The 16,364-nt window shown below is 39.0% G+C and overlaps 1 protein-coding gene across 1 annotated transcript in view; it reads left to right on the top strand.

Moving 5' to 3' along the window:
- Positions 1-2,786: 2,786 nt before the first annotated feature.
- The window catches only part of NUP54 (nucleoporin 54), a 33,799-nt gene continuing 20,221 nt past the window's right edge, over positions 2,787-16,364 (top strand). The window contains exons 1-4 of the mRNA XM_054485983.2: positions 2,787-2,983; positions 6,814-6,897; positions 6,998-7,144; positions 14,903-15,129. Coding sequence (XP_054341958.1) covers positions 2,917-2,983; positions 6,814-6,897; positions 6,998-7,144; positions 14,903-15,129 — 525 coding nt within the window. The 5' untranslated portion in view covers positions 2,787-2,916. The remainder of the gene's footprint in view (positions 2,984-6,813; positions 6,898-6,997; positions 7,145-14,902; positions 15,130-16,364) is intronic.

Below are 16,364 nucleotides of genomic sequence, written 5' to 3'. Positions count from 1 at the left end.
AGTTCTGAGTGCCTTAGTGAGGCTTGCAAAGTGTGAGCTTTATTATAAAGCAGGATTTCTCAAACTCTGTAATAGTGGTATTTGGAGGCAGGTAATTTTTTGTTTGGGTAGGAAGGGAGTCTGTCCTAGTTTTGCAGCATCTTCAACTTCTACTCAATAGATGCCTGTAAGATCTTCCCAATTGCAACAACCAAAACTGTCTGTAGACACTGACAGATGTGCCAGGGGATGGGAGGAGTAGAAGTCAAAATTGGCACCAGTTGAGAACCACTGCTATATGTGATGTGGCTAAATCATTTATTTAGAGATTTCTGATGTTAGATGATTGTCTTTTCTTTGATACTGGTCATTTCACCCGTAGAAAATTCTCCTATATCTTCCTGGAGGGTAAAGGCCTGGCTGCCAATGTTCTGGGAGCAGTGGGGGAAGGTGTATAGGCATGCATTTCCACTCACTCTTCCACCATTCAGTAGGGCACTACCCACTCTCAATAATGTCTGCTGCCCCCAAGTCCAGAGACACTACTATTTTTTTGACATTGGCAGGAGGTGCGGGGGAGTCCCCACCGCGTTGCCCAGGCTGGCTGAACTCCTGGGCTCAAGCAATCCTCCCACATCAGCTTTCCGAGTAGATGGGACTACAGGCTGGTGCCACTGTGCCTGGCAAATACTATTTTAATCACTGTAGAGAAGAATTCTCCATTCTTTTTCTAGAGTGGGGAAGAAGCATTCACTTGGCTGCACTAGGTCAGAAGAGGATTTTGGGAGCTCTAACTGCTTCTTAAATAGACTTTCAACCAGTTCCTCTCATTTTATCTTCCCTTTACCCCAACTTATGAAGATACGTGATATCTCCAATTCCTGAGCTTCTGGCAGACTCCATAAATTAATCTTTGGTTTTTCTTTCTACTAGATTGGGGGGTTGTTTTTTTAAGGTAAGCTGAGTACTTAGCCATTAGACTATGTGCTAAATCAGGGGTGTCCAATCTTTTGGCTTCCCTGGGCCATGATGGAAGAAGAAGAATGGTTGTTCGTTTTCTTAAGGTAAGCTAAGTACTTAACTATTAGGCTATGTGCTAAATCAGGGGTGTCCAATCTTTTGGCTTCCCTGGGCCACACTGGAAGAAGAAGAATTGTCTTGGGCCACACATAAAATACACTAACACTAACAATAGCTGATGAGCTTTAAAAAAATTGCAAAAAACCTCACAATGTTTCAATAAAGTTTACGAATTTGTGTTGGGCTGCATTCAAAGCCATCCTGAGCCATGAGCCACATGTGGCCTGTGAGCCGCAGGCTGGATAAGCTGCTGGTAAATCAAAGCTCCTTAACATGCTAAGGAAGGTCTTTCAAGATCTGGTTTCCACCTATCTGTCATTCATTCATTATTTATTTCCCCCTGTTATATGCCAGGCACTTGTGATGGGCATGGAACAAGAGGGACATGGTTCTTGCACTTATGGAATATATATTATTGTAAGGAAAAATTAGATTGATAAATTATCTGTGACAAACAGTGAAAGAAGGCAGTGCAGTGGGTATGAGAGCATACTCAGTTTGTAGGAGTCAGACACTGGTCCACCATTCACCAACTTGCCCAAGCCAGAAAGCAGGAAGTTGTCCTTGAATCCTTACTTCCTACGTCCAAATACTACAAGTCTCATATATGCTATTTCTTAAGTATCTTTCAAATTTATTCTCCTAATTCCACTGCCAGATATAATCCAAGTCATTATCATCTCCTACCTGTGCAACAACAGACTCCTAAAAGCTCTATCTTCCTCAGGCATGCTGGCTCCTTCCAATCCATTCTCCTTATGGCAGCCAGAGGGATCTTCTAAAAATAAAATTCTAGTCATACTAGTCCTCTGCCTAAAACCCCTTAAAGGTTTCCCATTACCCTCAAGAAATAGTCTGAAATCCTTACCATAATTTACAAGGCAATATAATATAATGGTAATTTTTACAAATTGGGACTCTGGAGTGGAGAAACATGAGTCCAAAACTAGACTCCAGAACCTACCTGCAAGGTGACTTTGGGCAAGCTGCTTAACAACTCCAAACCTCAATTCTCTCATCTCACCTGCAAAACAGTTACAGAATCTTCTCTATTTAGTTATTCTGAGGATTAAATTATATTACAAGTACAATAGAGGGGGGCCACTCTTCCCCTCTTTTTCAGTGCTCCCCTTAGAGCTGTGGTTAGGAGTATTTACTCTGGACACAGCCTGACCCTTTGGTACCTGTTTCCTCTTTTATAAATTGGAGATAGCAGCAACCCACCTCATAAGATAGCTGAGGATTAAATTATGTAAAATGTCTAGAAGAGTGCCTGGCACATAGTAAACGCAAAGTGTTTGCTACAATTCCATTCTCTTTCATTTCTTCCAACGTGCATCCTCGTTACTGCTTCTGCTCCGTCTACTCATCCTTCAGCACTGGGTTCAAATACCACCTCCTCGTGGGTGTTGCGGGGGTTCCAACCCCAGCCCTGCTGCCCGACCTCCCAGGCCCGCTCTTTGATGAGGCAGCAACTTCAACCCTACCACATGCAAATTCTAGCTGTCTACCGCGTATCCCTACAGTAACAACTTCAGCCTCTGCACACCTTTCCCAAAGAACCTCCCTACGGCAGTTTTTAAAGGACTCTCACGAGGCACACCCTCGCGAGCGTCCCAGCATTTTACCTTAACAGTGACACCCAACAGGCTTGCGAAGCCCACCGGAAGTGAGCCGGCTGGGGGCGTTCCCTCACAACCACCTACCTCCTACGCCCTTTGCGCCTTCCGGCCTCTTAGGCTAGGTCAGAAAGGAGGCGGAACTCGGTGATCTGACTGGTGGTTTCCCGGCCGGACCGAGAAGAGGAGCGCGCTGCGCGTCGCGGGAGTAACCTCCTTGGTCTCCTGCTTTCGCGACATGGCCTTCAATTTTGGGGCTCCCTCGGGCACCTCCGGTACCGCTGCAGCCACCGCGGCCCCCGCGGGTGAGTGATCCCCCTAGACCTTCACCCGGGAAGAAGGGGAAGGGTCTGGTCCGCCCCCTCTGTCCGAGACTCTCCGACCTGGGGATCCTGGAATCTCCCGCCGACGCGGAGACTTTAGAGGCATTGGAAAAGGGCGGGCGGCGGCAGAGTGGGCCGAGGCGGCACCCGAGGAGGCCACGGGGGTACTCGAGGTCCCACTAGAAGCTCGCGCGCCGCGCGTGAGTTTCCACAGGGCCCTGGCTTGAGCGGTTCGCTTCCCGCTGCCGGGGAGTCCTACTCAGAGAAATCGGAGGTTGCTTCCCTCTCCCCTTGCCCGAGAGCCTCCCTCCCCTCTGCACCTCAGCCTCCCGGATGGGCGGGAACGCTTGCGTGGTTCCCGCTGCCGGACTCGGCAAGGATAGGGCTGGGGATCCACCGGCACTGCCCATTGACTCCCTTAGTTCCAGCCCCGGCCGCTTGTGGTCCTCGCTATGGGGCTTATCCGTCGTGCTTCTTCCTTCTGCCCCACCCCACCCCCACTCTGCTTTCTTAAACTGTTTGGAGCAAAAACAGGTTTGTTCACTTCTGTGAAACCTCCTGCTGATTCTTCTAATCCTTATCTTGCTTTCTTTTCTTTTTCCCTCTCCCCCTTTTTAAAATTTTGTTTCTTTGTCTACACGCCTATCAGGATTTGGTGGGCTTGAGACTGCCAACTCCACCGCCAGTGGGTTTAATTTTGGGGGTTTCGGATTAACTGCTAATCCTGCAGTGAACTTTAATATTGGGAATTTCGGTGTTTCTACTACCTCGGCGACTCCGTTCAATTTTGGTAACAGTCTGGCAAGTGCAGGTAGATACTGCGGGTTGTATGTGTCACCAGTGTTGAGAGCTGGAGTCCAAGAATATTGTGGTTCCTGGAGTTTGGGAAAGAACAGTTACTTGTCTAATAAGGAAAGGAAATTTAATTCCTTATCTCGAATCAAAAACATCTGTATCAAGTTTTTGCTGCCTTAAAAGATGTGGTTTAGGAAAGTTTTGCAAGTTACAATGTTCCTTTATTAAATGTGCACTTATCTTCCAAATGATAAGCATTTGGATTATCATTTTGAATAGAATATATCTTTAAAATTATTAGGTAAGACTTCCAAAGTATAAACTCACCACCAGTCAAGCCCATCCTGGGATTCTTGGACTCCTGCAGTCATTTTTCATTTTTTCTGCATCTTTCATTGAGATTTCATTTTATTGTCCTTGTGTTTCCAAAGAGAAACAAGTCTTATACGAACAGCAGTAACCTGTTTTGTTTTTTAACTTGTGTTATAATGATAATAATGTATTTCTTTGGTCAACTCAGCAGATTAGGATACTATAAGATGTGTAATTTCTATAAGATTTGTAATTATAGAAAGAATCCCCGGTTCTTTGCTGGAATTTTGGGAAATGCTCAAAGAGAGCAGTTTAATTTTATGTCATATAGCATCGAATTCTAAAAGGTAAGCTAGACGTCTTTGCATTCAAAAAGATAATTATGAAGATTTTCATATGCACGTGGGTTGTTTGCAGCTCATTAGAAATTTTGCAAAACAATAATGATATATACATTTAAAATAGGTTTATGTGTACTTTACATAGTGACACTGTAGGAAAAAACTTGTTCTTCAGCTGCTCGTATATGAATTTATCGTCCATAGTCTCTTACGTTATGCCTCTTGTGCCCATGCCAATTATATGCATTTGATAAACATTATTTACTCCCTAAAAGTTAATTGGGAAGTTTGTTATTTTGTTCATTCACTGGTTACTGCAATGTGATTATCACCGTAGCATCTCAGTTGAAAACAGTTCGAAGAATATTTGAAAACTTCAAAGACAAGATGATCCATTTTAATTAAGATGTATTCGAAGTGATCACATATCACTGTCCTTTGATGTGTTTATCTTTCCTTGTTTGCTTAAAATTGGCACTGGGCAAAACAGAAATCTTACTTTGAAATTTGTGTTTCCGAATAAAGCCACCCAGCTCATAATTCAACAACAATAAATAAACTTGTTGGTATTTGCCTGATTTCATGTTCATTTGGAGTTATTACTGTTAAGTTTTGAGTTATGATAATGTAACATGTTTTAACTACTTTTATATGTGTTAACCTTCAGCAAAGGGCTGATAGACGTTCTTGTTTTTTATTTTGTATACTTGCAGATCTGCTATTACTAAAACATTTTTGATGTTGTGGAGCATGATGAGAAACTGACTAGTGTTTCTATTGTGTAGCCAATTCAGATTATATCATAGTTATTCTATTTAAGTGAAGAATAATGAAAAGAAATTACAACAGTGCTTAGTACTTCAGGTGATTTTTATGAAAGTGTTTACAGTTTGCAGTACTGCAGTAGAACCTACAAGTAAATAGAATATTTAGTTGTGCCTGCATGCAACATGCAGCTTACTCTTGAGTAGTTTTCCAAATCAGAATGAGGTGATTAATATAAAATGGTTGCATTTTTTCTTCTTGTATTTTCTATATTGCAATATTGATGAATCTGTGTTGTATATCAGAAATAAATGAGATTAAAGGAAGATTCCAAAAAATCTGCAATATAATTCGACACTAATGGTTCAAACATTTGTCTTGAAAGGCTTTTTGATACCACATTGGTAATCAGCTGAAGACTGACAATAAGTTACAAAAATAACAAAACAATTTTAGATTGGCTAGCATTCCATTTATCTGTCAAATCTCTTCCTTCAAGAAATACATTCTTGTTGTGTGGAGGTAAGTATATTGGTATGCTTCCTTTGAAAAGTTACTTAGTCTTGACAGAGACTAAGTAGAAATATAAGTTAATTTAGACATAAATTAATTCACCAAAACCAAGGTTGCAAACTGGCAACAAGTCTGCCAATGTGATATGTTTGGTATGCTGTTTTCAAAACATTTGAATTCCTTGCAAAAAAAAGTAGTTGAATTAGGGTTTAAAAACCAATAATTTTTTTTTTTTTTTTTGAGACGGAGTCTTGCCCTGTCGCCCAGGCCGGAGTTGCAGTAGCATGATCTTGGCTCACTGCAAGCTCCACCTCCCGGGTCCACGCCATTCTCCTGCCTCAGCCTCCTGAGTAGCTGGGACTACAGGTGCCCGCCACCACGCCCGGCTAATTTTTTGTATTTTCAGTAGAGACGGGGTTTCACTGTGTTAGCCAGGATGGTCTCGATCTCCTGACCTCATGATCCACCCGCCTCGGCCTCCCAAAGTGCTGGGATTACAGGCGTGAGCCACCGTGCCCGGCCAAAAACCAATAAATTTTACATTGAAAATCCAGATTTCCTGTTTTCTCTTGGGGTAAAAAATGGGAATATGTGACACTACTAAACTACCTTTCTTGTATCTGCTGGAATTTAGGAACTGCTGATCTAAAAAACTGTTCATTTTAAACAGTTCCACCTATCAGTAAACACATAGTCTACTTTACTCTTTACTGTTATCAGTCTAAATCTTCCAGGCATATGAATTTGCAACACCTCCTCTAAAAGTACATACATAGTCATTTTAGAATTATGGCAATAGGCTTAATGTGTTTTCTCAGCTGTAACTGTTAACCACGCCTTTAATTGAAGGGTATATATCACATTGTGATATTTCTATTTTAAATGCTTAGTTCATTTCTTGTAACATTTTGACTTCTTGATTGGTAGTATAGTTTTTTAAAAAATTGATCTTGAAAGTAGAGAAAGGAAAAATTAGATCAATATATTTTGATTTTATATGTAGCAATTATAAAATAATTTTAAAAAGAAGTTGCCTTTATATATACAAAAGATTCTTCCTTTCTATTTTTGTTCTTTTTTAATTAGGTGGGTTTGGAGGATTTGGGACAACATCTACAACTGCAGGTTCTGCATTCAGCTTTTCTGCCCCCACTAACACAGGCACTACTGGTAAGAGGCCATCTTAAGTCATTCGTAGAAGTAAATGAAGTAGAGGTCAGATTTTTTTTTTTTTTTTTTAACTTACGAAGTTCCAACTTTTCATTCAAAGGACTCTTCGGTGGTACTCAGAACAAAGGTTTTGGATTTGGTACTGGTTTTGGCACAACAACGGGAACTAGTACTGGTTTAGGTACTGGTTTGGGAACTGGACTGGGATTTGGAGGATTTAATACACAACAGCAGCAGCAGCAAACTAGTAAGTATGAGGTTTTCAGCTTCAAATACAAAACCGTAACAATACTAGCTGACATTATTGAGTGCATTCAGAATACTTTAGTGGACTTTTTATAAGAATTATTAATACATTCCAAAGGATTAGGAATGTTACTTTTCATGTTTAAATATGATAGCAACTGGGGAGAACACTGATTGGCATAGTTAGGGTTATAAGGTCCCTGTGTTTAGGATCATTCCATTTAAATTTTTGTTGTTAAAAATAACAAATAGAGAAACTGCACAAAAGTACAGCTTAATGAATTATATATAGTTTACAAAGGTTAACACCCTTGTAATCACTGCCCATGTCAGGAGATGGTTCCTGGCCAGCCAGTTCAGAAGCCTACTACGTTTCCCTCCCAATCGCTTCCCCATCAGAGGACCTGCAGTCTTGGCTTTTATGGTGATCATTTCCTTACTTTATATTTTGTCATTCAAGTATGTAAACAGTATTTAGTTTTGCCTGTCTTAAATCTCTATAGGCTCCTCTTTTATCTCTCTTTTTTATTTTTTTTTATTTTTTGAGACGGAGTCTTGCTCTGTCGCCTAGGCTGGAGTGCAGTGGCACGACCTCCGCTCACTGCAACCTCCGCCTCCCAGGTTCAAGTGATACTTCTGCCTCAGCCTCCTGAGTAGCTGGGACTACAGGCGCACACCACCACGCCCAGCTAATTTTTGTAGTTTTAGTAGAGACGGAGTTTTACCATGTTGGCCAGGCTGGTCTTGAACTCCTGACCTCGTGATCTGCCCGCCTCGGCTCCCAAAGTGCTGGGATTACAGGCATGCATCAGCGCGTCTGGCTTCTCTTTTTTATTTTTTAATTTGTTGAAGAAAACAGATCGTTTATCCTATAGAGTTTTTTAGTCAAGACTTTTCTGATTGCACACCTATGGTATAGTTTGACGCATTCCATTGTTCTCTGTATTTCTTGATGATTGGGTTAGATCTGGGGCGTACATATATATATTTTGTTGTTTTGTTGTTGTTTGTTTGCAAGACTTTTATAGGCATATTTTTTATCAGAAGACTTTTAATATCTTTTTTTTTTTGAGTGATCAGCCATTGGTGATGGCTGATCAGCCATCGAGCCATTGGTGATCATTACCTAGATCCATTAATTCATTAGGGGTTACAAATAGTGCCATTCCACCTGGATTCATTTATTTGTTGAAATACTTCTATGAGGAGAAACTTGACTTCATCTGTTTGGTTGATTCTTTCTCTTTATTACTGGTTTCCAGAATAAAGAGTTGGGTATCTAGCATTCTCCAAAGATGACCAATTTTTTTTTAATGTCAGAAACTGCAGCCTTTAAACTAGTTGCTATTTTTTAATCCATTGCAGTTACCATTCTTATTGATGCTTAAATTGTTACATCTTTGGCCAATGCAAGCCTTTTCAAGTTGGCTCCCAAGTCCTTTTGACACAGTCTGGTTATTAGTCTGATGGCTTCCTTACTAACCATCCTTACTAGGTGGTATGGCAGTGGGTTCCAGGGGTTGTTCTGTATGGGTTAACTTATTCTCACAAGAACCGTGTGAAATAATACTTTTGTTATCCCCATTTTATGGGTGAAGAGAGGAACCTGGGAGATTGTGACTTACCTGTATACCTCTCTAGAAGAAGTACAGGGACATAAATTCAACTACTTATTCTGGTGCTCTTTTCACTTTTCCAATCTGATGCCTCTTAAAATTACTTTTGTTTCATTTTTCTTAAGTAACTTGATTAGCTAAAATTCATCCTACTCAGTCATTGAAGATTAGTTATTAACTTATTAAACATGAATTTCAAGGATTGCCTAATAGTAGGATGAAGATAATAGAATCGTATTCTCAGAATTATTCTTTCAGCTATTCCAGTCATTCATCTTTTCTACAATCCTGCAAAAATACAAAATTTGATGAAATATTTAAGTAGTTAAGGAAAGGACAGCAAAAGTGAAGTGTTTCCTTTGTTTCTTGAAATAAAGTCTCTCCAACTATGAGTAACTGTAGTTCCATTTAGTTTTGTTAGGAAAATGGGAATTTGAATCTGGTGCTGTTTTAAAATTGGAAGGGGCTCATTTTGTTATGTAATAGCCATTTATTGTATATATCGTATGTCAGGCATTGGGTGTACAAGGTTGAAGACCACAATCCTTGCCCATAGTCAAGGAGATTCTAGGGTATCCACGCAGAGGAAATAACATGGCATGGTTTATAGCAGAGTATAGTGCATTTGGGACCAGTATAACTAGATCAGTGCAGTTTTTTTAAATGCATAAATGACCTCAGGGTCAGTGGTGAGAGTTGGAGAGTTAGATATGAATTGGATTATTAGCGTGCCTTATATGTTTTACTAAGGAGCTGTCCTTAAACAATTCTAAACTGTTGTAGGATTAAGCTAGACAGGAAAATAATCAGATTTTTAGAAGTATCTCTTAGAGAAATACAAAGATAGATTATAGGTGGGTTGGAATGGAGGCAGAGATCTGGTGAAGCTGTTGCGAAAATCTGAGCAAGAAATAGTGAAGACCTGAATTAAGGCAGTGACAGTTAAGAATGGAGAGAAAAAACAGGATGTGAATTTGAGAGAGATTTAACTTGTAGAATCAATAAAAGCGAATGACTGGATAAAGGTATCTTGGGCTTCTGGATGGCGTAACTGAAGGATCCCTTGCTCTTCACTAAGATCCAGACTACTAAAGCAAGAGCAGATGTTTGTGGGTAGATAATGAGTTTGAGGTGTCCTCTGGGTAGTTGTATATATTTATGAAAGCCATCAGAACATAAGTAGTATTTAAAGTGGTAGATATGGATGATGTCATTTAGGAGACCTGATTCTGGAGTAAGAGGAGAGTACTAGAACAAAACTCTTAGAAACACTAACACTTAAATGCTGCCATCTCCTACCCCCAAGCCAAGTAGGATTTTGACCATAAATTAGTGAGCAGCATTGTTAGGACCACTGCTTGTCCTATCTCAGTATAGAGATGCCCGTCCATGTATTCCTCATACTTATTAGCTCCCTTTTACCAGTCACAGCTATTCCTATCTCAGTTGGCAATACCTGTGAATCAAGGGGAAAAGTCACATTTGACTTTTCTGACAACCGCCAGAAGTCCTTTCCAAGCCAAAGCATGGATTTTCGAGGATCCTTCAAAAGACTGTTGGATCTTTCGACAACTGATACTTTCTGCTCTGTTAGCTCTTTCTGTCTTCACTACTCTAACTAGCTTAGATTCCATGGCCTTCCATTTCTATATCTCTTGCCAATATGCTAAACTTCCTTGTTTTTGTGTCACATTTGCCTGAAAAAACCCCAGGCCTTTATAAGCCCAACTGTCTATGTAGATATTGCTTGAGAAAAATCACACATTATGGAAGAGGGGATAATACCTCTCTAAATTCTTGATCACCAACCTCAGGTCTCAATGTTGCCTGGTAATCCTGTGAAATTTCTACTTTCAACTTATTCTCCCGCTTTCTATAGCAGTAATTTTAAACCTTTATTCTCTTCAAATCTCAAATTTATCTGTTCTTACTTTTAGCAGATGGCCTTGACTGCTACTTCAAAGACAAAAAGGGGCTGAGCGCAGTGACTCACATCTGTAATCCCTGCACTTTGGGAGGCTGAGGCGGGCGGATCACCTGAGGTCAGAGACCAGCCTGGCCAACATGGTGAAACCCATCTCCACTAAAAATACAAAAATTAGCCTGGCGTGTTAGTGCACATCTGTAGTCCCAGTTACTCAGGAGGCTGAGACACGAGAATTGCTTGAACCCCATAGGCAGAGGTTGCAGTGAGCTGAGGTCGCACCACTGGATTCTAGCCTGGGTGACAGAGCAAGACTGTCTCAAATAAAAAAAAAAACAAAAAAAACAAAGAAAAAATAAAATCCCTTATTGCAATTCCTTCAACTTCCCTCCACCAAATCTATTTCTTTTTCTCCCTCTATCCACCTTTTCCTCTTCTTACCTGACTCAGGATCTTATAACCTCCTGCCTTCTCAGGGCACGTGTGCTGTTGATTATTCTAGCTGTACTCCCTCCCCCAGTTTTCACCTTCTCATCCACATTTAAGTAACTCAAAGTTTATTTTTTCTTGAAACAGTAATAACAACAACAACAAAAAACTACTTTAATCCCACATTTCACTTCAGCTACTACTCTCCTCCCCTTTACAAACTATTTGCCAATCTGGTTTCTGTTTATTTTATCAGATAAGTTAAGGTCATTAATCATCTCAGTAAATCCAGTGAACACTTACTGTTCTTTATGAAAAATGCTAACAAAGAAAAAAAGAAGTGATGTGAACCCTACCAGCTGGAGTCATCAAAAGTCAGAACTTGTTATTATCCATCTCCTTTTTCCTTTTTTTAAATCACTGACGTATTTGAGGGCAAATCCCAAGCATGTCATTTCATGCTTACTTTACTATACTTCTCTCTTTAAAAATGTGTACCTCATTCCAACCCACAGTAATTCCTTGGTACTATCTAATACCCCATCTATAATCAGAGTTCCCTATTTGTCTCAAAAGCGTTTTCTTATTTGGTTTGTTTGAATCATGATCCAAACAAGGACCACACATTCATTTTCTTGTCATGTCCCTTAAGTTCTTTTTAGTGTAGAGAATTCCCCATTCTGTTTTTTCCCTCATGAATTTTCCAGTTGTCTTGTTAAATGCCCCCCATTCTGTATTTTTCTTCTGCTTCCTTGTAATATTATTTAACTTTATCTCTCATAATTGTGGTAAATAAAGTCTGCTTTAAGGACTTGATGTTTGCTTTTTTGGTAAGAACATTTTGCAAGTGTTGCTGTGTGCTTCATATCACATCACATTGAGAGGCTATCTCACTTTTGGTGATGCTAAGATTGATCAGTAGGTTCAGATGGTGACAGCGTATCTTTATCTTACTACTTTAACCTAATGGTTTCATTCCTTGATGATCATTGCCTCAATCAGTTATCTTATTAGGAGTTGCAAAATGGTGATTTTTTAATTTCCTCCCTATCACACTGAAATTTCTTCTGTAAAAGGAACTTTTTCTTCATACTCCAAGACTGCTTGATCACCCTGATGTACAGTTTGTATAGTAAAGGCAAGATAATTTTTTTTCTTTTTAATGGACAATTTTTGTAAAAAGGAGTTGGTGGCCTCATTATTTCTAATGGTATCCAAGGAGTTAGGATTTAAAAAAAATTTGATCTTTACTTTAGAAAATTACCATTTTGAATGCATGGGCTTTAATAAATATGTTTCAGTTGTTGCATTTGGCCAATGGGAGACCTTAACTTCTGTGACACTCCAGTCTAGTTTTTTCCTACCTCATTGTTAGTCCTCCTTATTGCTTTTGTCCACTCATCTTCCTCTCTTTGTCTCTACAGAGATGTTACACATACTGCTCGCCTTTACCTCTACCCCATGGCTTAGCTGACTCCTTCGTTTAGGCCCTAACTGAAGTGCTAATGAAACTGTCTTCTCTTGACCACTCTCTCAGGCTTGATCAGCTCCCTTATTTAGTACTCCCAGAACCTCTGTACTTCTCTGAAGGACTTACCACAATTGTTAATGTTTGTTTGATGTGTTCCGTTTGTTTAATGCACCTTGTCTACCTTGTTTACCACTGTATCTTTAGTATTTAGCTCTGAGCACTTAGTAGGTACTCAGTAAATATTTGTTGTATGAATTAATGGTGAATGAATGAATGAATGTGTTTATAAAAAACCAAGAGAGACTGTGTTGTCAGGAAATTTAAGGGAGAAGGGCTTTCAAGGAGGATGTGTATTCAACAGAAGATGAAGATTTTCTTTGGAGGCCAAAGGAATAATCAACAGCATAGGAGGCTGACTGCATATGTCTCGGTATAGAGATCACAGTTGATTCATCTCATTTAAAAGTTGAGGAAGATAAAGCCCAGGAATTTCTTGCTCAAGGATAGAAAGTGACCTTATAATAAACCAGGATTCAAGTGTTCTGAATTCTAGTCCAGTTCTTGCCAATGTTTATATATACTAATTTGGGAATTAATACTTTTCTGGAGAGTAAAAGAGCCTCTCTCTAGCCCTGTAGAAGCTCCATGGACCTTGTGGTACTTTCAATGTTTAGAGCTGAAAGAGAACTTAAATAATATCTAATACAGTGTTTTAAAACTCAGGTCATTTTGGTATTCACGTTTTCTCCTTATCTACATACCATTTGTATTACTATTTAAGAATTTTCTTTAAATCAGTTTACTTTGAAACACTAAATACAGTTATTTTAAAGTAAAATTTATTGCTGCTATAAGTGGAAAATTAGTATCATTTGCTCTAAGGAAAAGGTAATTGAAATTAAGTACAAAGAAAATATAGTGTAAATAAATTCTAGGTAGATAACTTTGCCTTAAGCTCTGAGCCTTAGACTTGCTCCTCCCTTTGTTAAAAGATTGCGTACTTATCTCACACTCTGGGACATATTTATCTGCCCTAAGAACTTGGCCCTTCTTTCCATTAGAGAAATTGGTATCCCAGAGAGGTTAAGTGATTTGCCCAAAGTTACACAGCCATCTAAAGTTTTAGCCTAGAATACTGATGGTTAATGCATTTATTACTACTATATATATTTTTTAATAATGAGAGAAAGGAAAATGTTTAGTAAGCTGGTATTGATATAACAATGATTTTTAGACTTTGTATCCCCAAATTTGTATTTATTATATAAATATAACAGCAATAAAGGTTATTTTTAAAAATCCTACATCTTTACAAACTTTTCTTTATCCACATGCATCCCTCCCTCCCTCCCTCCCTTCTTTCATGTGTAGGTTTAATATTGTGGACCCAATTTGTGTTCTGGTAATGGAATTAATTTGGATAACATCATTAGGGCTGGGCACAGTTGCTCATGCCTATAATCCCAGCACTTTGGGAGGCTGAGGCAGGAAAGTCTCTTGAGCTCAGAAGTTTTGAGACCAGCATGGGAAATATAGTAAGACCCTGTCTCTACAAAAAATAATTTAAAAAAATTAACCAGGTGCATGTTGGTGCACTCCTGTAGTCCCAGTGACTCAGGATGATGAAGCAGGAGGATTGCTTGAGCCCAGAAGGTTGAGGCTGCAGTGAGCCATGATCTTGCCACTGCACTCCAGTCTAGGCAACAAAGTGAGACCCTGTCTCAAAAAAATATTGTTAGAAAAGCAAATTTAACGTTTTAAGGTTTGGCCTAGTGTGTTAGTTTCCTATTGCTGCCATAACAAATTACCACAAACTTAGTGGCTTAAGACAATAAAAGTTTATTATTTTATAGTTTCTGGAGATTAGAAGTCCAGAAGTGGGTTTCACTGTGCTAAAATGAAGGTCCTGGCAGTACTGTGTTACTTCTGGAGGCACTAAGGGAGAATCCATTCCCTTGCATTTTCCAGTTCTTAGAGTCTTCCTGCATTTCTTAGCTCGTGGCTCTTCCGTCTTGCCATATGCCAACAGCATAGCATCTTCAGATCTGTTTGACTCTGAGCTCACTCTTCCACTTTTGAGGATCTTATGATTACGTTGAGTCCCTCCTGATAATCCAGGATAACCCTCTATCTCAACATGCTTAATTTAATCACATCTACAAAGGCCCTTTTGCTATGTAAGATAACATATTTATAGGTTCTGTAGATTAGGATATGGGCATCTTGTGGGGGGGGCATTATTTTGCCTACCACGCCTAGGATCTGGATTAAGTTTTGTTTTGTTTTGTTTTTAAATACTAATTTTGGGTACATTTTTAGCATTAGGTGGTCTCTTCAGTCAGCCTGCACAAGCTCCTACCCAGTCCAACCAGCTGATAAACACTGCGAGTGCTCTTTCTGCTCCAACGCTGTTGGGAGATGAGAGAGATGCTATTTTGGCAAAATGGAATCAACTGCAGGCCTTTTGGGGAACAGGAAAAGGGTATTTCAACAATAATATTCCGCCAGTGGAATTCACACAAGAAAATCCCTTTTGCCGATTTAAGGTATTATTAATACTATTTTTATCTTCAGTTGAAGATTTTGTATAACAGAAAATATATTTAGATCAATATCAAGATAACAATTGCTTGGGTCTTTACTCCTTGAACATGGTATGATTATACTTTTATTTTGAAAATATAGAAATTATAAAATTGAAGTGATTTCATACGTATGTGTGGTTGAAGGTGACCAGCATATGAATGAAGGAAGGTGTGACTAGAATGTGATTTATAACTGAAGAAAAAAAATGTAAACAGGAGAATGGTTTGCCTGGCGCCTGTAAAGGGGAGACACCAAACTACGATTGAGTGGTATTCATTTAACGTTGGCCGGGAGAGTATACGCTAACCAGCAGACAGGAATTCCCCTTGGCATGTATAACCCCAAAGCTATTAAAACAATATTGCCCATTTTCTTTGTTCTTATTCCCTGCCTACCAAAGAACCTTCTCATTTGTCCCTTCAGAAAATGTCTTTATCAGCCAGTGAGAGTATTTAGGTTAGGTCCATTTGGTAATGCATTTTCCATAACAAGTTATGTATTGCAGTCCAGTTTATACCTCAGCCTCTTAGGAGTTATATTGGCCTACGTTGGTCTCTTAAACCTAATCAGTATGTACATAACTCTGTGTTTGGAGCTGTAAGGCTGAGGATCAGATCCTTGAATAAAGTGGTCAGCCTGTCTTGTTACAGAACATCTCTTTGTCTCATCACTAACAAAAAGTATATTGAGTGCATATAGTTGAAATTTTGATACATGTATTTAGTCGCTAAGAGGTATTCAATAATAGACATAAGTTGAATATAATAATAAAGTTGGTGTGTAACATGGTAAAATGCATAATGTACACTTGAGTTAATTTAAATTCTTTTTTAAAAGTTGCAGATGAGTGGTGAAAAGGGATAAAAGGCTTCTATCTAAAAGAACAATTCTTTAGAAAAGTATAATTGGTCATATTAATATGTAAAAAAACAACAACCCTGTTTCATAAAGTTTTGTATTATATAAACCAATAAAGTGATACAGACATTCTTTATAGTATTTGTAAGTTGACTGTCATTACTATGATTTAAAGTATTTATTTGTAAATTACTTCTTTATATATTTAAAACTTAGTTTAAGATTCCATGAATCAGATATACAGATACTCCTCAACTTATGATGGGTTACATCCCAATAAACCCATCATAATTGAAAATATTGTAATTCAGAAATGCATTTAATACACCTAACCTAC

Source organism: Pongo pygmaeus, chromosome 3 (genome assembly GCF_028885625.2).
Source record: "Pongo pygmaeus isolate AG05252 chromosome 3, NHGRI_mPonPyg2-v2.0_pri, whole genome shotgun sequence".
In the NCBI taxonomy this organism is placed as follows: domain Eukaryota; kingdom Metazoa; phylum Chordata; class Mammalia; order Primates; family Hominidae; genus Pongo; species Pongo pygmaeus.
This window is presented reverse-complemented; position numbering and strand designations above follow the sequence as displayed.